This window comes from Aethalodelphis obliquidens, unplaced genomic scaffold (genome assembly GCF_003676395.1).
Source record: "Aethalodelphis obliquidens isolate GAN/ISIS:26980383/991018 unplaced genomic scaffold, ASM367639v1 scaffold55, whole genome shotgun sequence".
NCBI lineage: Eukaryota > Metazoa > Chordata > Mammalia > Artiodactyla > Delphinidae > Aethalodelphis > Aethalodelphis obliquidens.
This window is the reverse complement of record NW_020837999.1, coordinates 1,845,447-1,869,193: the sequence shown is the minus strand read 5'-3', so window position 1 is coordinate 1,869,193 and position 23,747 is coordinate 1,845,447. Positions and strand designations below refer to the sequence as shown.

At 39.7% G+C, this 23,747-nt stretch overlaps 1 protein-coding gene across 5 annotated transcripts in view; it reads left to right on the top strand.

The window, feature by feature from the left end:
* Positions 1-23,747, top strand: part of SOAT1 (sterol O-acyltransferase 1) — a 57,458-nt gene that overhangs the window by 19,306 nt on the left and 14,405 nt on the right. For all 5 annotated transcript variants that reach the window (XM_027086189.1, XM_027086186.1, XM_027086187.1 and 2 more), the window contains one exon: positions 7,481-7,539. In XM_027086189.1, the coding sequence (XP_026941990.1) occupies positions 7,481-7,539 (59 nt within the window). The remainder of the gene's footprint in view (positions 1-7,480; positions 7,540-23,747) is intronic.

Genomic DNA, 23,747 nt, shown 5'->3' with positions numbered 1-23,747 from the left:
ATTTTAAAATGAGTTTTAGAAAATTATCAGGATTTTAAAATGAGTTTGAACTTCTCTAGGCAGTAAAAACCTGCTAGTCAGTGCCTACACATTAGCTAATTCTGTACTTACCACAAGGAGACAAAGAAAATGCTAGTTAAAAGAAGTGAAACTAAAAGAAATGGAACTTGAAAAATGGTGATTCATCACTGCCTAGTAGGCCTTAGTCATCGTTAGGAATTTAGTCACTATAAGTAGGCCTTGATTTTTAAAATTTAATAAATTAATTAATTTTTAAATCTTTTATTGAAGTACAGTTGATTTACAATGTTGTGTTTCTGGTGTACAGCAAAGTGGTTCAGTTATATATATGTATATTCTTTTTCATATTCTTTTCTATTATGATTTATTACAGGATATTGAATATAGTTCCCTTTGGTATACAGTAGGACCTTGTTTATCTTTTTTTTTTTTTTTCTTATTTTTAAAAAATTGTTGGCTGCACTGCACAGCTTGCAGAATCATAGTTCCCCAACCACTGATCGAACCTGGGCCTACACCAGTGAAAGCCCCGAGTCCTAACCACTGGACCTCCAGGGAATTCCCTATCTATTTTATATATAATTGTTTGTATCTGCTAATCCCGAACTCCTGATTTATCCCTCCCTAACCCCCTTTTCCCTTTGGTAACCAGAAGTTTGTTCTCTATGTCTGTGAGTCTGTTTCTGTTTTGTAAATAAGTTCATTTGTATCACATTTTAGATTCTACATATAAGCGATATATGATATCATCCCACACAGCTTGCGGGATCTCAGTTCCCTGACCAGGGATTGAACTGGGGGCCTGTCATTGAAAGCCTGGAATCCTAACCACTAGGCCACCAAGGGAACTCCTTGCAGCAAGTTTAATGAGGATGAGAATTTAGAAATTTGGAGACCATAGTGACTCCAGAAAAGGAAGAGTTGCAGAAACATGTTGGGGATGAATTGCTAGTGAGACAGTGAAGATAGGAAGTACAAACCACTTTTCCAGGACATTTTATATTAAAAGGAAAAGACAGCATGAGTTGGGTCTTGAAAGATAAGAGGTTCATTGGAAAGGGCTGTTGTTTGTTTCCAAAGGACATTGTTTCCAAAATTTCAGTTATTTATAATTTTGCCATTATCTCTGTACCATATTTATTATTATGTAATTTAAAGAAAATTTCACTAAAAAGAAGAATCTTCATCCTAAGCAGTAAATTCTATGAAGTGATAGTTTGTTTCAGTTACATATTTGTTTCCAAAACGTTAAGTAAATATGTAATACTTCACAGATAAATTTTGAGTACCACTTATGACATCAATATCATAATTTCAGAAAATTTTTAAAGACTACTTTGGTGCTGAATGTAATGTGGACAAAATAAATGGCTCAGTGTGTTGAATGATTTGAACAGTTTCTCAAAGGACATATAAAGGATCAAGGCAATATAGTTTAAAGGGGTAGTCTTGAAAAAGAGATGGGCTACCCCTTCCTCTGACAAAGGAACAGTGGAGAAGAGGATTAAAGATAGTGAAAATTAAGATAGAAGACATTTCAGTAGTTGGTCCCCAAAATGATCAACTGAAGTTTGCTTTGTAAGGCTGGGAGTTGAAGGTGGAAAATGTTTGGAACTACGCTTGGGAGGAATGTTATAGAAATTCATCAAGAGGCAGAGACAAAGATTTCATTTTTATTGCAGGCCTGGTTAACGCTAGACAGCAACAGTTTATAGTGGGCCCATTTTCTGTATTATATTTCTGCAGTGCATGGCAGTTTGAAATCAGAGAAAGCAGATAGCAGGCAATATCTGGGATTGGGATGTGGCTAGGTGGGTCCAAGAAATTAGTGGCGTTGATGAGGGAAGGATAGAAATAATGACAGAGGGTTAGTGACTGTAGGCTGGGTAAGAAAACTGGGAAAGCAAAAGAATAATTTCCATCAGAAGGAACCCCGTTTCCCTGTGCCTCTCTTTAGAGCAATGAAATCTTTCCTAGAAATTGCCCAACAGACTTCTCATGTCTCACTGGCCAGAACTAGATTACAAGTTATGCTGTCTTCCTTTTACCTCTTTACTCTTTTCTACCCTACTTAGAGTCCAGAGCGCCAGCCTCCCCGGGCACAATCAAATGGCTTCCATGCCCTCTGGTTTCTGGTAGGGTTCGGTCATGGTTGGGGTGGGTGGCATTGATAGGAGGTCCAAGGGCAGAGAGTAAGGTGTGTGTTTATAACATAGGTTCCCTCTGGGCTGAGTAACCATCTCTCCTATCTAATAGTTCTCTCCAGGGAGTTCTCTTTGGGTTTCCTAAACCATTTCCCTCCTTTGCCCTTTCAGGATAGTAACAGCTTTCCTGTTGCTTGTTACTAGCCCTAGAATGCTACACCATCCTTTGTTGCTTTTCTTAAATTTGCCCACACATTTATAAAATAGTTCCTTTACACTCTTCTCAGTTAAACCTGAGTGGGCCATATCTGACTGGTGCTCGTGCCCATTCTTAAATCAGTCTCTGGCAAGGGGAATGAAACACATGCCCTTGTGGCGGAAGCAACCAGCGTTGTTCACCACAGTCAGGTGAGATTATAAAAAAAAACTGTGCACACCTGTCAGTTTTGTCAGCCAGACTCACAGTAAATTCAGCCATCTAGAACAGGAGTTGTCATACACAGCCACTTTCATTCATTTATGGCTGTATAGTGCTTTTGGACCATATGGCCCCCAAAGCCTGAAATACTCTCTGGCCCATTACAGAAAAAAATTGCTGACCCCTGATTTAGAACTACACTGTTCAGTCTGGTCCGGTTGAGCACTTGAACTGTGACTAGTCTGAATTGAGATAACACCAAAGTTGTAAAATACATACCACATTTCAAAGACTCACTTTGCACCTGTTTTTAGTTTTTCATGTGGTTCCCAGGAAATTTTAAATTACATAATGTGGTTCACATTATGTTTCTGTTGGGCAGCACTGATCTAGAAAGTAACTGGTAACCTAGAAGGTCAGGAGTTAAAAGCTGCCCTTAGGCAAAAGCCTATATTAAGTACAGTATTGTAAAGCAAAGAGAGCTTGGCACTTAGAGGCATTTGACTCAGGGTCAAGTCCCAGAAAACCCAAGTCCTTACAAGTCTTCGTGCTGTTTCCATTGCCTGAAATAATCTTTCTAATACCTTGTGCACTGTGATTTTTCTTTATCAGTTGAGTCAGCTCAAATATTGACTTGCTCTGCAAAAGCTGTCTCCACCCTGATGATCCCACAGCCTTTCTGTGTATTGTAATTATCTATGTTTGCATACTTCTATTGAGATCCTAAAGGAGGGGTTTGGAATACATGCCTAGTACCCCGTATGTATTGGGTTCTCAGAGGGTTTTTCTTTAGTGAGTGAGTATATAATTGAATGAATAAGTGCGTTACTAATTTAATAAGCTTGGTTATTTATCTTTTCCTTCTGGGTAACATTGGCAGTAAATTTGGCATAGTAGCGTAAGTATAGGATTGTTACAGGAATCAGATTTGGTGAAGAGCCGTGCAGAAGCAACCCTAGTAGAAAGGCACAACTTTCTGGAGCTGTTTAGTGTGGGCTCCGTTGCTCTCATTTCAGTCCTACTAAAGGTGTCACTATCATAGCACAGTGCAATAAATGATCTTTTATTCGACATAAAGATTATGTACGGTCTCTCTTTTTTATTTAAGGTGGTAAAGCACGTAGTAATTTTAGGAAGGTTTTTGTCAAAACTGGTTCAAATTAGATTTTTGATACTTCAAGGAGTAAATTTTTAAATACTCAATTCAATGTTGTAGACTGTACAAGTGTGAGGTAGTGTTCATGAAGATAAATGTCAGCAAGCCTGACTTCTTAGAGATAAGAGGGTTAGGAAAAAACAAAATCTAGAGGAGCTTTCTTTAAGGATTTATCTTTGGGTCTATGAATAGGTATTATCAGTTAATGATCAGTTATCAGTTAGTGATATTAATAGATCTAGGCAGGTATTTCAGAACTTGCATGACCCTCAGTCCTGGCTTATCCCTATTTCATGGTCAATGTTTTAGAAATTTAGAAACCTTGAGTTGACTTATGTGGTTGGGTGTCTGTACATAGTTCTTTATTTTTTAATTTTTATTTTATTTTTATATACTTTAAACATTTATTTATTTATGGCTGTGTTGGGTCTTTGTTGCTGTGTGCGGGCTTTCTCTAGTTGCGGCCAGTGGGGGCTACTCTTCGTTGCGGTGCACGGGCTTCTCATTGCAGTGGCTTCTCTTGTTGTGGAGCATGGGCTCTAGGTGCACGGGCTTCAGTAGTTGTGGCACACGGGCTCAGTAGTTGTGGCGCAGGGGCTTAGTTGCTCTGCGGCTTGTGGGATCTTCCCAGACCAGGGATGGAACCCATGTCCCCTGCATTGGCAGGTGGATTCTTAACCATTGTGCCACCAGGGAAGTCCCTGTATATAGTTCTTTAAATCACTGGATGTTAGCTTTTAGAGTATTATTCTTTTGATTTTTATGACATTTAAGTTTGGGTGGGTAGCAAGAAAGTAATTTTGAATATTGTGTGAGGTTAGTTTTAAGGTGAAAGAAAATGAATTGAATTGGATTTTTAATATATTTTTCTTTGACTTTATATAACTTTACTGTCACTTGGAGCGGGGCCTTTAGAGATTCTAGTCTAAGTGAGAAAAAACTCTTTCCCTGCTTTCTAGACCCTGACTCCTCAAAGCCAGTTTGAATGGTGGTTAGGTTATTTATGGATAGACAGATTCCTTTTGAGAATGATGCACAGGTAGTGAGAAATAATCTTTGGCGTCTTCTTCCCCATCCCCCTATGGTAATTAGTTGAAGGGAAGAAGTTTCTGTATTCATTTATTTATGAAGTAAATAGCTTATTTATGAATCCGTGGTCTGATCATAGATGGTAGAGAACTAAATAAAAGTATTTTTACAGTTGATGGAAAAATCAAATGGATATTTGTTTTACCTTCATATTTCTTACCTGATAAGTTACCAATTTGGGAATATTTTCAAAATTTATCCTCTCCTGTCCATTCTCAGCGCTATTGTTTTGGCTTATGGCGACATCATTTCTTGTCAGGATTTATTGCATTTCTCTTATGTGGTCCTTTCTTCCTCTCCTGCCAGAGAGTGGGGTTTTCCAATATCAGATCAGTTACTCTTCTGCTTCAAATTCTTAGTTTCCTCAAAGCCCTTGTTGTGATACGCACAGGCTCTCCGTGATATGACCTCTAGCCTCCTTCCCAGTCATAAACTTCATTATTATCAACAGTTGAAGATATTATTTCACTGTTTGCCGGCTTCTGTTGTTGGTGTTGATGAGTCAGACACTCAGCATAATGGCAATTCTCTTGAAGGTGATATTTTCTTCCTGGGTGCTTTTAAGAGTCCTTTTGTTTTGTGTTCTGTTTTTAAATCTCTGTGTTACACAGTTTCACTATGATGATTCTTTACCCTGCTTGGGATTCTTTGATCTTCCTTTGAGGATTGGCTCTTTTTTAACACTTCCAGGAAGTTCTCGGCCAATATTACTTCAAATTTTTCCTCTCCTTATAGAGCTTTCATTAGGTGCATTTTGGACCTTCTCCATGCCTTTTTTCCAAGTGGAATATTGTGAAACGATATAAAGAATCAAAATGTCCAATAGAGGATTAAATAAATTCTATTTCAGCCATAAAAATAGAATAGTAGACCAATAAAAATGATGTGGAAGAATATATAATGATATGCAAAGATACTAACAATATGTTAAATGAAAACAGGTTACCAAACAGTATTCATAATGACTCTGTTTTTATAGTATGTATATTTATAATATTATATTTAATATTATTATTTAATTTTTGCCAAAGTAAAAGGACAAATAATATTTACCAAAATGTTAAAATTAGTTGCTTGAATATCATAGGATAATGAGCGATCTTATTAGATCGTTTTTTGGAGGCTTGGATTTTTAATTTTCTATAAATGGGAGGGGGGTTTTCATTTCTCTTGTGTATTTACCTAGGGGTGGAATTTCTGGGTTAAATGGTACCTCTGTGTTTACCTTTTGAGGAACTTCCAGACTTTTTCAAAAGCGTTGTGTCATTTTACATTCTCACCAGCAATGTAGGAGGGTTTTAATTTCTCCATGTTCTGGTCAAAGCTTTTTTCTCCTCACTTAAAAAACTGTTTTGGGACTTCCCTGGTGGCGCAGTGGTTAAGAATCCTCCTGCCAATGCAGGGGATGTGGGTTCGATCCCCGGTCCAGGAAGGTCCCACAACTTCTCAGTTGCTTCCAGGTCTCTGGAGCAACTGAGCCCGTGGGCCACAACTACTGAGACTGTGCTCTAGAGCCTATGAGCCACAACTACTGAGCCCATGTGCTGCAACTACTGAAGCCTGCGCACTCTAGGGCCCGCGTGCCGCAACTACTGAAGCCCGTGTGCCTACAGCCTGTGCTCCGCAGCAAGAGGAGCCACCGCAATGAGAAGCCCGTGCACCACAACGAAGGGTACCTCCTACTCACCACAACTGGAGAAAGCCCACACACAGCAACGAAGACCCAACACAAACAAAAAAATTTTAAAAATAGTAAATAATAAACTCTGTTTTATTTGTACCAAGCTTATAAACATCATTGTTACAAGTGTTTATTAACACTCTCTAATTGTATTACAGAAAAGCTATCACATCCAATCCCTGAAATAATGCTCTTCTCAAAATTTCCTGCTTGTACAACTCTTTTTCTAGCTTTATTGAGATAATTGACACATAACATTGTATTAGCTTAAGGTGTACAATGGCCAACACTTATGTGTTTTGATTATAACCATCCTAGTGGGTATGAAATGATATTTCTTTGTGGTTTTGATTTGCATTTCCCTGATGGCCAGTGATATTGAGCATCTTTTCAGATGGTATTGACCATTTGTATATCTTTTTTGGAGACATGTCTTTTCAGATGCTTAAGTTGGACTATTCGTCTTTACCATTGAGTTGTAGGAGTTCTTTACATATTCTGGATGCAGGTTCCGGATCAGATTTGCAAGTGTTTTTCCCCATTTTGTGTCTTTTTACTTCTTTGGAGCAGAAACTTTTTTTAAAAAAATTTTTGACCAAGTCCGATTTATTTAGTTTTTCTATTGTTGCTTGTACATTTTACTACTCATAGTTGCAGGATCCATTCACAGAAACTAATTTCCTCTACTGTCAGAATTTCCTATACTGTCAGCATCCTATGATTAATATAGTTGTAAGTACTGTGTGTACATATAGTAGTTTTGTTTTTTTTCAACTTAGCATTTTTATGTATAAATTTCCTTCTATTTATATTGCCCATGCTTCATTTTTAAGAGTTGTGTCATGTTTTGTGGTTGTACCATAGTTTACATAGTCGTCATTTTTTGCTTGTTTTTCAACTTCACGATTTAAATAATGCTGATAGGTAACTATCTCCATCAACTTAAAAGTTATATTTTTTTCTTTCCTTAGGTCGGATTGATTTAAAACAGCTGATAGCAAAGAAGATACAGTTGACAGCAGAGGCAGAGGTAAGTAACTCCCTCTTCCAGGAACAAAAATGTAGAGTTTTAGGGTAAAGAGTTTTATTCAGTACAATTTTTAATGCTAAACTGTGTAAAGAGTTATTTACCTTTCTTAGCAGTCGACATGAAACAGGAAAATAAGGTCTGCCATCTCGTCTTCCTACATAAGAACCAGATTGTTTTTTGTTTTTTTTTCTGTACTATCATCCGTCACTCTCATTTTCTGGCTTTTACCAGTAAAACTCAATTTTAGCAAACATGATACAGTTGAATGCTTGTGTAAGTGCTTGTGTAGGTGCTTTATGAAAGTATCTGTCATGTTTCATAGTAAATAATAGGCCTTCAATAAACATTGAATCTGAATTTAGAAGTAGATTCCCTGTTATGGATGTAGAAGAAATAGAAATATCAACTCACAAACAACATCAAGACATTTCAGGGAATTCCTGGCGGTCGAGCAGTTAGGACTTGACGCTTTCACTGTGGTGGCCTGAGTCCAGTCCCTGGTTGGGAAACTAAGATCCTGGAAGCTGTGCGGCACAGCCAAAAAATAACTAAATAACAGACGTTTCAAGCAGGGCAAACAGTTCTACAAGTTAGAATTCAGCAGTGACCTCAGGAAATTCTGGAGGACAAAGAACACTTAAAAAAAAAAACAGCAAAAAAAACTGGGACTTCCCTGGTGGCACAGTGGTTAGGAGTCCTCCTGCCAATGCAGGGGACACGGGTTCGCGCCCTCATCTGGAAGATCCCACATGCCATGGAGCAACTAAGCCCGTGTGCCTCAGCTACTGAGCCTGCGCTCTACAGCCCACGAGCCACAACTACTGAGCCTGCACGCCTAGAGCCCGTGCTCTGCAGTGGGAGAGGCCACCACAGTGAGAGGCCCGCACACTGCAGTGAGGAGTGACCCCGACTTGCCGCAACTAGAGAGAGCCCACACGCAGTGACAAGGACCCAATGCAGCCAAAAATAAATATAAAAAATAAATAATTTTATATAAAAACAATCTAATACTCTGTGTGCCAAATGTAAGTTGACTTCAAATCCAAGGCAGCCTCTCGTTTTCCCAATAAGATCACTTCCAAAATTTCTAAGGTTTTTAAGAGTCCTTTGAAATACAACATGTCTGTTGTTCCTTTTAAGAATTTATTTCAGTGAATGGTTTCCTCCAAGCATGTGAATAACTTGTACTAACATAGGCTTAGTGGAAATGCTTGGGTTTTGGAGTCAGACAGACCCACCTCTATAACCTACCTTGTGAACTTAGGCAATTTGCTTATCAGTTTATTCATTTCCTGACACTGTTTTGAACACCTTCTACATGTCAGCCTCTGTTATTAGCCCTGGGATACATAACTAATCAAAATAAAGGGCTCTTTCTTCAGGAAGCTCACATTCTAACACAGGAGATTAGTCAATAAATAATAAACCTGAAAAGCAAATGACTTATATGGTACAAAAATACATAAGTGCTCAGCAAAAGAAAAAAAATTATTGGCCAACTTGAATAAATAAACATCCAATGATGTGGATGAAATAGCCCTGTTTTTATTAATTTAGTTACGTATGCATGCATGCATATATGCATTTATATAGAATACTGTAAATGTAGATATTTTTATCCTGTTTCATAAAACAGTATATGCAAGATTGTTTGCATTCACTTTGATATTAGTGTCTTTGTAATTGTGAGAGCTAGTTTTTCAGTTATTTCCAGTCCTGGGGTATTTTCACTGTCATCTCGTTTGTTGGAGATCCAGCACTTTTTGAGTCAAGGGATGGTGCTCTCACTAGACATTTTACTACAAGTACCTATTTGCTTAACATTGTGATATCTCCCTGCCCCCCCCCCCCCAATTCCGGAGGTATATATGTGTTTTCTACAATATAAGCACTTTACATTGCTTTATAAAGTGGTATTCAAAAGGTATATTGACTATACTTGAAACTGAGAGTCTAGACTTCTAGTTAATAGTGTGTTACATTTTATTTTTCCTGATTCCATTAGGTTACCTGTGTAAGCCTTTAAAATTACAGTGATCAAGGCCATTTCTGGTGAATGCCTTTTCCAGTTAAAAATTTTGTTGTCCCATTATAAGAGATTGAAGCCTTGATGATTTGGTAACTTGCACTTCTCTGAGGGCTAATTTATAATTTTGGCTAACAAAAGAAAACTCTTTAGTTTGTAGGCATATGTGCTATTTTTAAGGGCCCATTCTTGCAAATTTAGTCATTACAATGAAGAAATTTTGTTTTTATGGCTTACCAGAGTATTCCTGACCTTTATTCCTCTAGACGGGCTGGACACCTTCCATTCCTTTTCAGATTCCCCTTCTGTTCCTCTTCTGCTCCTTGTCCCCTTCCCAGAAAGAACACAAAGCCCTTATTGTGCTCTGCTTGTGAGGGACGTTTTCACATTCGTGAAAGCGCAGTCCATCCCTGCTGTCATTGCTATTTATTTTAAAAATCTGAGGTGGGAGGGGAATTTAAAAAAAATATAGCATCAGTAACCCAAAGAGGAAAGGGAATGTAGAGTGAGAAGAAAAAGGGGAGGGGAGAGGGGGAATGGAGGGAATGTTTCAAGGATTTAAGTTGAAACTTTGTTTTTAAAGAGAATATTCTACTTCTCTACTTTATATATGAATCAGTGAATAATATTATTCTTTAGTTTGGTCAGTTGGAAAGATTTGGAGGAGAGAGAAAGAAATGGATGAAGTAAGGGAATAGAAGCGGAGGGAAAGGTAGAGGTTGGTTTAGCTTGTATTATTTATTACTCTGTTTTGTGCAAGCCTTGTTCCCGGTCATTGATGGAGGGCATGGCTTGAACAGAGGTATGGAGGAAAGAAACTTAAACTGTGTCTTGGAAATTACACTTGATTAGCATCTGTGCCCCTGGTGGAGCATGACAGAAAGAAAAATAAAATTTGGGCTAGATTGTAAGCCTTTTTTTTCCTATCTTCATGCCCTTGTTCATGAAGCTCTTCCTACTTGAAATTTCCTTTAACTTCCTACCTTCACCAATCAAAATACTGTATATCCTTCAAATTCTCACTCAAATGCTGCTGCTTCTAAAGTTTTCTAGGGCTTCCCTGGTGGCGCAGTGGTTGAGAGTCCACCTGCCAATGCAGGGGACACGGGTTCGAGCCCTGGTCTGGGAAGATCCCACATGCCGCAGAGCGGCTGGGCCCATGGGCCACAACTACTGAGCCTGCGCGTTTGCAACAAGAGAGGCCATGATAGTGAGAGGCCCGCGCACCGGGATGAAGAGTGGCCCCCGCTCGCCGCAACTAGAGAAAGCCCTCGCACAGAAACAAAGACCCAACACAGCTATAAATTAATTAATTAATTAATTAATTAATTAAATTTAAAAAAATTTAAAGTTTTCTAAATACCCCAGCTTGAAATGATGTCCTCCCTTTTATACTTCTAAGGTCTTAGCATATACTCTTATTTGTTATACACTGCTTGTTCTGAGTGAATCACCAAAATTCCTTTGGGGGACTTATGGACGATTTGACTTAGGAGTGCTTTAATTGGCAATTTGGTATCTGAAGAGATTGAACATCTTGCCATTATTAATTGCAGCGTTTTTGAGGGAGATACATTAGGAATGCTATACTGATATCAAAGTTGAAGATACTCTATAGAGTTTGGAAACACTGAGACCAGATTGGAAGCTACTGTAATATTTTAGTATTCTAGACTGAGTAAATAGGGACAGGGAGGAGAAGGGAACTGCATTTAGAAGTCCTGTTATGGGCTAGGCCTTATATTAGGTAGGTGCTTTATGTATGTAATCTTATTTACTTAAATTATCCCATTCATAACAGTGATGTCTAACTGGTTATTTTTTTTGTTGTTTTGCTTTGTTAGTAACATTTACTAATATGCAATGACCATTGAGGTGGCAGGTATGTGAATATTGTTCACAGCCATGAAATTTACTTGTTCTTTTCCCTTGTGGGTTTTTAGAAATAATTTTAGAGACAAATGAAAATGAACAATCTTTCTAGTCATTTGTAATTTGGTGTCATGTTCCAACCCAGCTGGCCACTCTTACCCTAATGTTTAAAGTAAGAACACTGGACTAGTTATCTCCGGGGTCCCCTTCAGCTCTAACAATCTGTGTCATCATTGTGTAGCTAACTTAAACTTTTGCTCCTAATTCTCTACTTCCTGTTGTAAAGGGAATAGATAGCCTATAGCTCTTACTGGGCAACTCTTTCGGCTCCATGGCACTAGAGTTGTTAGATAAAATACAGATAGAGGAGCTCCTATTAAGGAAAGGTGTGAAGAAGGTTGTCAAGTACTGAGCAAGCTCTTTAGTCCTAAGGGAAGAGAAATGAGAGAGGTGATGACATTAGTGGGTTGAACTGATTGAACTTTTTAAGGTCACTTCTAGGTCTAAATGCTGTCATAAAAAAAACTTTGAAGTACTTAATTAAAAAAAAATATGGTGCTAGTGGGGTCATAGAGCACTGTGTAACTCTGAATCATGACCTTTTGAAATCCTTAGAATTGTGTTGTAACAAGCCTTTAAAGATCTTGGAACAGTCCAAGGGAGATTCAAATGATTAGGTTCCAACAAGCTACATCAGAGCTACATTCTCTACATTAGTAGAGAAATTAGCTTTGTTTAACATTGTTTTATATTTTTTCTGTTGGTTGCAGATAACAGAAACCTACTTTGCCTTATTTAAGCATAAAAGGAAGTGTATTTGAAAGATTAATGTATCTCATAGAATCCTAGGAGAAGTCGAACACACTCAGGCTTTGGAAAGGATATTTATTTTAATGGCAAGAGTTCAGCTATTTCTGAATTTTTCAGTTAATAAGGTTTCCAGTCACGCTTTCTAAGCTCAGAGTTTCAGGTCTATGAGAGAGAGAATTGAATTTTGTTCAGAAGGGCAGGGCCATATAGTACAGCCCCAACCTGGACATGGGGTGCCTGTCCTCACCTTTGAGGACAGTTTCCAGAGGAAAGTGAGTATGTTGAGAAGAGAAAAGAGGATATCTTTACTATCGATGTTTGTAGAACTTTTATTAATGTACACAATTTTATAGAGGAAATGTTAGGTCTAGTGTGAAAATTGAAGGGATGAAAAATTACTTTCTATTCTTCTTAAAAATAAATATTTATATTTCACTTGCTTTTTATATAGCATTTCTAGTGTTGTTTTTCATATTAGTATCTAGTGCAGCTGCCTGACCATTAAATGAGCAATCTGTAATGAGTACGACTCAAATGGCATGTCTGCAAACGAGGCCTCCTCTTCATGGCTTATCACTTGTTCAAGTAAAGTAAGAAGTTTTTGGATAGTGCCAACTTATTTGATTTGTTGGCAGACTGCTGGAAAGACAAGTCGAAGGGTTTTCTGCCCAGAAATTCTTTGATCATTTGTATAAGTTGAGATTAGCTTGTGCCGTAATAGCAACACAAGATGAACACAAGTAATTATGGCTTAAACAAGATAGAAGTGCATTTTCTTCTTGTATAAATGATCCAGAGGTGAGAGGTCCATAGCTGGTATGGGGACTCTGGTCCTCAGCAACTCCTCCTTCTACCTCCCTGCCTCACCATTTGTAGGCTGTGATTTGTCTTCTCATTGTCCAAGTGGCTTCAGCCATTTCATCTGAGTTTCAAAGAGCAGAATTGATGTAGGGGAAGAAAGGGGGCAAGGAACAGGTACCAGCTGTCTTTTTTTTTTTTTGCGGTATGCAGGCCTCTCACTGTTATGGCCTCTCCCGTGGCGGAGCACAGGCTCCGGACACGCAGGCTCAGCGGCCATGGCTCACGGGCCCAGCCGCTCCGCGGCATGTGGGATCTTCCCGGACTGGGGCACGAACCCATGTCCCCTGCATCGGCAGGCGGACTCTCAACCACTGCGCCACCAGGGAAGCCCCCCAGCTGTCTTTTAAGGAAGTTTTTCTGGAGGTTTTGTCAAACCGATTCTGCTTGTACCTCATTGGCAAGAACTTAGTCACCTGGCCACATCTAGGTGCAAAGAGAGACTGGGAAATTTATTGATTCTGGGCATTTAGGTGCCCAGGTAAAAATTAGGGGTTCTAGTACTAAGGAAGGGGGTGAGAAACGATAGGTTGACAATTAACAGTCACTATAATAACTATCCATTGTAGTTTACTACCCCTGATCTTCTGGTCAAATCTTACCTTCTTTCGGTTGTGTAAGTGTGACTGCATTCTTCTATTTCCCTTTCTGCCTTTTCTCATTGTACTTAAATACATAAATAAATGTATTAGTCTCTAGTCTGCTTTGATGAACCTTGGGAAAGTCAGTTCATTGTTCTTTATGATTTCATCACTTATTTACAAAATGAAGAAATGTACCTGCCGCATTGCCCCTTAGGAACGTTCGGTAATTTAGTTGCACGAACAACACTTACTTGGTTCCTTTGTCTGTCAGGCACTACATTAGGTGCTGAGATTTTGAAGACGTCGTTTCTGTTCTCGTGCTAGCCGAGAATACTATGTATAAAATGGATAAGCAAGAGGAACAGCAGTTGAGTTAGATACCTTTAAAAGGTTCTTTGAAAGCTATAAGGTGATGTCACTGTAAGTTGGTATTCTTGGTAACAAATTACATGATTTTAGAGCTCTGTTGAAGATCTTACAGGTGATGGTTACTCTCTGTTTTGTAATGTCTCTGGAAACAAGAAAACACTGTGCTGTGTAGTGTAATTCATTTGGCAGCTTTTTTTTTCCATAGTGCCAAACAAAGATCAGTGGCATCTTAGATAAGGTACTTTCTTTTAGGAAAAAAGTGCAAGGTTTAAAAGATTTTATTTTAATGTTATGATACCATATCACAACAGGAGGATTGTTTCAAGAACAGGAGGAATATATTTTCTTAATTAATGTAGTTTTTTTTTCTGATTGTAGAAGTAATATAGGCTCATTGCAGAAAATTTATGAGACAAAGTATAAAAAGGAAACACTCACCACCCATATGCCCACCACTTGGAGATAATATTTTGGTTTATTTTCTCCCGTAATTTGTTTTCCTTCTTATATCGTATGCACAGATCCAAGTAGACACATGCAGGCATGTGTGTCAGATACATTAGCAAAATCAGCATCCATTTATATATTCAGTTGTATATTTTTCTTAACATCATTTTGTGGCTTTTTTTGTGTTAAAATATTCTTTGAAAATGTGATTTTTAAAAAATTATTTCATGATAGTCATTTGTACAGATGTATCATATGGTAACTACTGGGAATGTAATATTTTTACTCCTTTCTGGTTTTCTAGCATTTAATAATGGCTAATGAAGTGAAGGAGGTAGGCAGTGATGATGAGAAACTGTAATATATACCATTTGGATAGTTAAGATGCAGGAGCTACCTAAGTAGATTAAGGTAAATAAATGTGTTTCAGCTCAGTTTAGACTGATAACAATATGATATCAAGAATATTGTAGTCTAACTTAAATTGGGAAATAGCCCAGGATGAATTTTATTTTAAATAAAAAGGGATTAAAATTCAGAGCTCTAATTTGATTAGTTCCTGGTTTATATTGAACCTTTGGCTTCTTGTATTAAGGATTATGTAACAGTTATACTCAAGACTTTTTTTGACTATGTAGGAGGAATTTATTACAGTGCACTGTTTAGGACTTTAAACCTCTTCTACATTGATGCCTGCAAGTGAAATGTTTGTAATAGAACTAAGCCAAACAACACCTTTTTACTAGATTACCTACCATTTTCAGGCTACATGTATGTACATCATTGACTTTTTAGGTTTTACTTTTTTGGCTTATGGTGCTAATCATATAGAAACTATTTTATATAAAGTACAGTGGAAAGCAATATAATGTAATGCGAACTCTGAGGTCAGATAGACTGGAGTTCTGATCCTAGTTCTATAGCCTACAAGTGGTGACCTTGGGTAAGTCACATCACTTGACTTGTTCACGCTTAGATCTCTCATATGTAAAATAGGAATTCTATTGCCTACTTCAAAGACTGTTTTAAGACTAGAAATAATATTTAAAAGGCCCTAAGAGAGTATCTAGCATAAAGCAGTCATTCAATTATTAACAGCCATTATCAACAATAAGAACAGTAGTGATTTTCAGTCCCTTTCCCTTTATATTTTCCACAGAGAAATCAGGGCTATGTAGTTTTGTTTTGTTTTAGATATCTACTTTCTGCTCTATAATAGATACTGAATAAAGCAAGCAGTGGTATGAGTAGGGGTTTCGGGGGCAGGAGTTGATATCAAAAGCTGTTTGGAAATATATTTAACACCTACAGTCTTGGCAGTCGTTTTGCTGAGAGGTGACTGTAGAGTGGTTAACAAATAGACATGGTTTTAAAGTCAGGTGGGGGAGATAGACATTAAGACACCAAAAAATAGAAATATAAAGCATTTTAGATTGTATTAAGTACAATGATGGAAAAGAATAAGATGCCGTATACGTTAAGAGTGAATTGTTAGGGGAGCCCTCTCTTGGGGATTCAATTTAAACACTGTATTACCTGTTCTGTTGTGTTACTTGCTTTGCTCGAAAAGGTCAGGTTTCTGGTTCCATGCCACTGTGAGGTTAAAAGATTCTCTGTGCAAAGCCAGACGGTAAATCAGAGAAACAAGTAATTCATGAACTAGTGATATGACCTTGTGGAGTCAGAGTATAATATATATATATTTTTAAAATTTATTTTATTTATTTATTTTTGGCTGCGTTGGGTCTTCGTTGCTGCACGTGGGCTTTCTCAAGTTGCGGCAAGTGGGGGCTACTCTTCGTTGCAGTGCTCGGGCTTCTCATTGCGGTGGCTTCTCTTGTTGTGGAGCACAGGTTCTAGGCACGCGGGCTTCAGTAGTTGTGGCTCGAGGGCTCAGTAGTTGTGGCTTACGGGCTTAGTTGCTCCGCGGCATGTGGGATCTTCCCAGACCAGGGCTCAAACCCGTGTCGCCCTGCATTGGCAGGCAGATTCTTTTTTTTTTTTTTTTTTGCGGTACGTGGGCCTCTCACTGTTGTGGCCTCTCCCGTTGCGGAGCACAGGCTCTGGACGCACAGGCTCAGCAGCCATGGCTCACGGGCCCAGCCGCTCCGCGGCATGTGGGATCTTACCAGACCGGGGCACGAACCCGTGTCCCCTGCATCGGCAGGTGGACTCTCAACCACTGCACCACCAGGGAAGCCCCGGCAGGCGGATCCTTAACCACTGTGCCACAAGGGAAGCCCAGAGTATAATATTTTGTTTTTTAATTTTTTTTTACTTACTAGATCACCAGTTTATTATAAAAGGATATAATAGCTCAGGAACAGCCAGGTGGAAGAGATGCACAGGGCAAGTATGGGGAAAGGGTGCGGAGGTTCCATGCTCTCTGAGTGAGCCATTCTCCCTGCGTCACCATGGGTTCACCAACCCGGAAGTTCCAGAGTATAATATTTTATACTCTACTCAGAGTATACATGTTTATTTTGTGTTTCTTTCTCTCAGCCTACTTTATAATTTTTTCATGCCTCTGTAAGGGTTACTTTATCCATAAACGACCCTGCTCTTTTCACATTTTAAGACTCAGTCCAAAGCAACCTCTGTTTGGAAGGCTTTTTAGAAGTGTTCTCTTTCTGAAGTGCAAATCTGAATATGTTTATAAACCTTGTGCTTAAAACATTATTGGTTTTCAGTTGCCCTTAGGATAAAATGAAAAATTCTTAAAATGGGGGAATTCCCTGGCGGTCCAGTGGTTAGGACTCCTCCTTGCTTTCACTGCCGAGGGCCCAGGTTCAATCCCCGGTTGGGGGAACTTCCCTGGTGGTCAGATGGGTAAGACTCCATGCTCCCAATGCAGGGGTCCCGGGTTCAATCCCTGGTCGGGGAACTAGATCCCACATGCATGCCATAGCTAAGGAGTCCGCATGCTGCAATTGAAGATCCCGTGTGCCGCAACTAAGGCATGATGTGGCCTAAATCAATCAATCAATTAATCAATCAATCCCCGATTGGGGAACTAAGATCCCACAAGCCGAGTGACATGGCAAAAAAAAACAAAAAAAAAAAACCTTAAAAGACCTGCATGAACTGTAGACCCTGTTTGCTTCTCCAGCCTCGTCTCTGATCACTCGTGCCTTCACTGCGTTCCACCCGTAGAATCTTTGCTTCTTGGTGGTTGTTCCCCATTCTTAGAATCTTAGAGGTTGTCTCCTTTAGCTGCTTGTTTTAAAAATGAGGTTCTTTGATAGATTATCTAAGCACCTTGCTTTTCTAGTTTCTAGTTAACTGCCTGCCTCCTTCCTTCTGTTGTCCTTCTGTCTATCTGGTGTGCTGGGACAATCATATAGTCCATGGGCTGGATGAAATTAATGTTAATAGAGATGAGATTGAGAAGATAAGTAAATTAGAAAGCCTATAAGCTTGTCTCCTTTTCAGGTTACTGATAGAAATTTTTAGACAGATTTATTGTCACGTTTTGAAGTTCTAATTAACACGAGTTTCATGCAATAGAAGAACTCATTAGAAGGCAGAAGTGGAGCACTTCTTGTACTGTGTTTCCCTCTTACAAAGGGAATGACAGTAATAAGCAGTCACTCTTTATTTCTATCAGTACTTGGATACATGAAAGGAGGAGGCTAAGGAAACTGAATAGTGTCCACAATAGAGTTCTTCCTTGCGTCCCAGTGGCAGCAGCTTCAATCAACTTTAATTCCTAATAGAGAAAGAAGACAAAGGCATCGTTGATGAAAAAAATTAGTAAGTCCTTCTAAGAAAGAAGTGGAAAATTTTATTCGCACCAAATTGAGGATTATAACCTGGGAACAGCCTCTCAGAAAGCTCCAAGAACTGTCTGCCTGTGAGAGGTCATAGACAGTTATATTAAGTTTTTGAGATAGAGGGCTGTACTTTAAATGACAGATTATTGACAGTTTACGCAATCCAGATCTAGAGGTAAAAAGCAGGTAGTAGGTCATGGTCTTTGGGGCCCCTTACAAGATTAAGAAGAAAGGTTATCTCCTAAGGAGTTGTGACCCTTGATGAGATTAAGAAGGAATGTTATCTCCTAAGGAGGTCTGGTTAATGCACATGCACAATACACACTAAAGGGGAGGGAGGAGGTCCAAACAGGCAAAGAAAAATATTATGTTTAAATCTTTCTCGTCTTGCCATAAAATGTGGATTTTATATCATCAGCATTAAGAAGTGCCTTCATGCTGTTGTCGTCAAACCCAAGTTTGTGTGCCTGGTGCAGTGTGAAACCAAACAACCAAAACATCAGAGTTTGGAGCAGAGAAAAGTTTATTGCAAGGACCAAGCCAGTGTTACACGAAAAACTGGGTTCACTGCTTGGTGGGTGTCAAGCCAAAAGACACAACCAAGGCAGAGAGCGGGAGAAGGATTTATTCCTTTGAGAACACTGGGGATCTTTCCCAAAGCAGTGTCTCCCCAACAGCAAAACTGGGGAAGCTTTAAGCTAAGGGTACATGCATATTCATGAAGGGGCTTGAGCTGAGAAGCATAGAATTGGGCCAAAGGTCCACAGAGTCTAAGCTTTAGTTGAAGTCTTGAGGGTCAACGTCATTATTCCATCCTCCACCTGAGTGAGGGCCTTAGTTCTGCTGAACTCAAAGATATTATGTATATCCCTTGAGGAGGAACTAGGACTATTGTTTCTTGACTCCTTTTCCTTTGTTCTGCATTCCCTTACTTCCCTTAAGATCATGAATTATAAGATCTGTTCAAGGGCAAGCATTGTGACCAGGCTTAGATCACAATATTACTCAGGCCAAAAATGGCTTCTCATATGTCAAGAAAACCATGCCTAGTTTTCTTTCTCCGAGGACCCCCTACCCTATCTGCTTACACAAGGAGAATGGGTGGCTCATGCTCAGAAGACATGAACTCCGGGTGGTTTTCAGGGAAGAGTTTTGAAAGGCAACATTTGGGGTGGCGGCTGTAGGGTGTATGACTTTCTTCTGATTGGTTGGTGGTGAGGTAACAGGGTGCTGTTCCAGGAATCTCAAATCACCCTTCTGGTTGAGACCAGTCTGGGGTCTGAGCCTGCAGTTACCATCTTCCACCTGGAATTGTTCCTTTAGAACAATTCGAAGATATGTATCAGATTGTCATGTGTATCCCTTGAGGAGGATCTAGGACTCTGTTTTATTGTTGAACCATCTTTCTTGACTGCTTTTCCTTTGTTTCTGCATTCCCTAATTAGTAACTCTATGAATCTGCCCTTTAGAACTCTGGGAAGGTCTAGGAGGCTCAAGCTTTTTTCCTACAAACAAGAAACAGGAAACACGAAGGCTTTTATACCTGGGAGGGCCCCGCAGGTTCCTGCTCAGTTTCACTGTCCACTGAAAGAACAACTCAAAAGGGAAAAGTTGTGAGTTAAGTTTTATTCAGGAACCTTATTCAGGGACCTCATAGCCCAAGAAATAGCCTCTTAGTGGCTCTGAGGAGACTGTTTAAAAGAGGCAGGAGAGGAGCCAGGATATATATGAGATTTTTGCCTGGGAAAAACATGTAGTCAAGCATAGAAGGATTACTGCTAATCACAAAGAATAGACATCTCAAATTAATGATTTTAGTGCTTTTCTATGTACAGGAAGATGCAAGAATCTGGGGCCATTTGAAAATTTTCCTTAGTGTGCAATTTACTGTCTAGGGGTCAGTATATCCAAAGCACAGAATGCTTCCTTGTTTTCTCCATCCTGAATTCCCCTCAAGGGTGGGTGACTGCAGTAGCAGTGGCTTGATCCTTGTAGAACTGGAATGGTGGGCAACATTCTTTGCTTACAGTAGGAGTTTTGGAATATGGGGAGAAAAAGAAGGGGAAAAGAGAATGGTTCAATTGATGAGGAGGGTGAGGATAAGGAGGTTGCTGTAGGCTTTGGAAATTGCAAGTGTTGGGGCATGTATGGCAGCGGCTCATCTGTGGGCGAGTAGTGAGTAAGGCACAAGACCTTGTGCCGTGAGAAGTTGAGTATTTTTAATTTGAGTTGGGTAGATAAATATCAGCTTTTACTGATTTTTTTATAACAATCATTATGGCTTGTTTTTTTTCCCCGTGCTTCTGGTCTACTTGACCCGATACTTAATTGGGAAGAGTGCTAGATCCAGAGTATGAGGAATCCTAGTTAAAAGATTCCAGGCTCCTTTTTTAGTGTTGAATAAAATTTCAGTGGACTAATGTGAACAGGGGGTAAAGTGTTAAGACCTTACATGGTTTAGCCCCTCTCCTGCCACCCTCCCCCATCTTTTCTGACCTCAACTCTTATCACTCTTTTGCTTCAACTATAATGTCCTATTTCCTTGCTATTACTCAAACACGTCAAGGGTGTTCCTGCCTCAGGGCTTTTTACCCTTATGCTTCTTCTGGTACTTTTCCCACAGTTATCGACTAACTTGCCCTCTTACTTTCTTCACATCTTATCAAATGTCATCTTATTTTTGAGGCTTTCTCTGACCTCTCTATGAAAAATAGCACCCTCTTTCCCCCAGACCCTTCTCTTTATTTCTTTCCCTAACACCATCTGGCATACTGTCTGTCCTGTTTAGCCCGACTGGAATTTTAAGTTCCATGAGGACAGGCACTAGGTTTTGTTCATTGTTGTATTTCCAGTGCCTGCAGCAGTGCCCTGAACTACACCTAGCACTTAGTGGAATGAACAAATTCTTTCCCTTCTTCTCTTTTAGTATATTTCTACGTGAGACAGCATTTTTGTACCTGAAAAAAACCTTCATCTATTAAGCAGTCCAGTGCTAGAGCTTAATGAGAAAATAACCACCACCACCTCCCGCTCCTTTTTTTTCCGAGTGCCACTTTTTTGGGTGTTTGTTTTGTTTTTGGTTAGGGAAGCATTGTAACAGGGAAGAGACAATTTTGACTCCACATTGGATCTGTTTCTTTTACTTTAACTTTTGCTTTTCGTTGCTTTTGTTATTATACATAATGGACTGACTCAGGGAACCCTGCCCCTCTGCCTGAATGTTAAACTAAAGTTCCTCTGTTCAGTTCATAGGGAGACAATCTGACCCTGCCCACCTGTGAATGGCTACAGAAAAGAAGAAATTAACACAACCCCTCATATTTTGCAAGATGAATGGCCTTTTTACTTTACTTCCTCACCTCCTCCCCATCTCTTCTATAAAAGAAACTGGCATCCAGACCCCGATGAGATGGTTCTTTGGAGACCCCAGTCCTCCATCTTCTCGGTCTGCCGGCTTTCCGAATAAAGTCATATTCTTTGCCTCAACACCTCATCTCCCGATTTATTGGCCTGTTGTGCGGCGAGCAGAGCGAGCTTGGACTCGGTAACAGCATCATGCCTATTGAAAAATTTCAGAATGAAGGTGGGCAGGGTCAGAATGTCTCTCTGTGAGCTGAACGAAGGCCTTTTAGTTTAACAGACAGAGGGACAGGGTTCCCTGTGGCAGGCCATTATGTATGCTTACAGCTATAGACAGTGATTATAATAACAGAAGCAATGAAACGCAAAGGTTAAAGTAAAAGAAACAGATCCAACTTGGAGTCAGAATTGGCTCTTCCTTGTTACAGTTTGGAGGTAGAAGTTTTTATAAGCAAAATTTGGGGTGAGGGCTGTAGGGTGTATGGCTTCCTTCTGATTGGTTGGTGGTGAGGTAACAGGGCAGTGCTCCAGGAATCTTGCACTCAGCCTAAGGTTGCCATCCTCCATCTGGGTGGGGGCCTTTGTTCTGCAGAAGAGCTCAAAGATATAGTATATTCCTTGAGGAGGAGCCAGGACCCTGTCCCAAGGCTTGCACTATTGTTCCTTGACTGCTCCGCCCTTGTTTCTGCATCCCCTCCCTTCCCTGATGAGCAGCTGTTTGAACCTTCCCTTTGGAACTCAGGGAAGGTCAAGGAGGCTGAATGAAGCCTATTTCCTACAAACAAAAAATGGGGAACACAGAAAGCCTTTTGTGCCCAGTTCTCACTGCCCGGGACCCCAAAAACATTTGGGAACTCTGGAAGGAAGTAGTTTGAAAAGCCTTCATATAGTTCCATTAGATACATTAATATTTTCAGGCTTTACTTTTAAAAGACTTGGCCAAGCTCTTGTTAAAACAGTCCAGAAAAACAAAAACAAAAACAGAATCCAGAAAAAAGGCTACTTCAGATATTTTAGGTTCAACCTAAATAATATAGTTAGAGGAGAGAGCATTTTTTTTTCTTGAAAAATTAGTAAGTAACACTTTGTTTTCCTTTGTGTAGATGAGTCCTGCCGTTTTTTTTTTTTTGCGGTACACGGGCCTCTCACTGTTGTGGCCTCTCCCGTTGCGGAGCGGCCTTGGCTCATGGGCCCAGCCGCTCCGCGGCATGTGGGCTCTTCCCGGACCGGGGCACGAACCCGTGTCCCCTGCATCAGCAGGAGGACTCTCAACCACTGCACCACCAGGGAAGCCCCTGCCAATTTTAAAATACCACAATTTACAATTTGAGCATCCACAGTAGGTGGCCCATTATAATTCGAAGAAAATTTTTTTTTTGCCTCATACTTTTCAAAAACTAAGTTTTAAAGTGTTAAAATGTATAATCTGTGTTATAAAAGTGTGTGTTATAGTTAGATAAATATGTAGCTGTGGAGGTAGGAGTATACATTATTGTGTAAATGTTGGTATCACAGAGAAATGGCATGACTTAAAATATTCAATATAAACACTGGACACTTGGCACTGAAGGGGTTGCTTGAGAAGAAAGGGGACTTAAGATTATATAATGGTGACATAATATTGATTTTTGTTTTCCATATAAAAATTTGAAGAGAGAAAAATACTGTCATTTTTAGCATTTCTGTTATTTTGTTTTGGTATATCATTCGTAGGAGTTCATTTAGTAGGTGATTACTTTGTTTTATGCCTAAAAGGGTATACATGCTTTTTTAAAATTTTTATTTTATTTATTTTAATTTTTGTGGCTGAGTTGGGTCTTCGTTGCTGCGTGTGGGCTTTCTCTAGTTGTGGCAAGTGGGGGCTACTCTTCGTTGCGGTGCGTGGGCTTCTCATTATAGTGGCTTCTCTTGTTGCGGAGCATGGGCTTCAGGTGCATGGGCTTCAGTAGTTGTGGCTCGTGGGCTCTAGAGTGCAGGCTCAGCAGCTGTGGCACACGGGCTTAGTTGCTCCGTGGCACGTGGGATCTTCCCGGACCAGGGTTCGAATCCGTGTCCCCTGTATTGGCAGGCAGATTCTTAACCACTGTGCCACCAGGGAAGTCCAAAGGG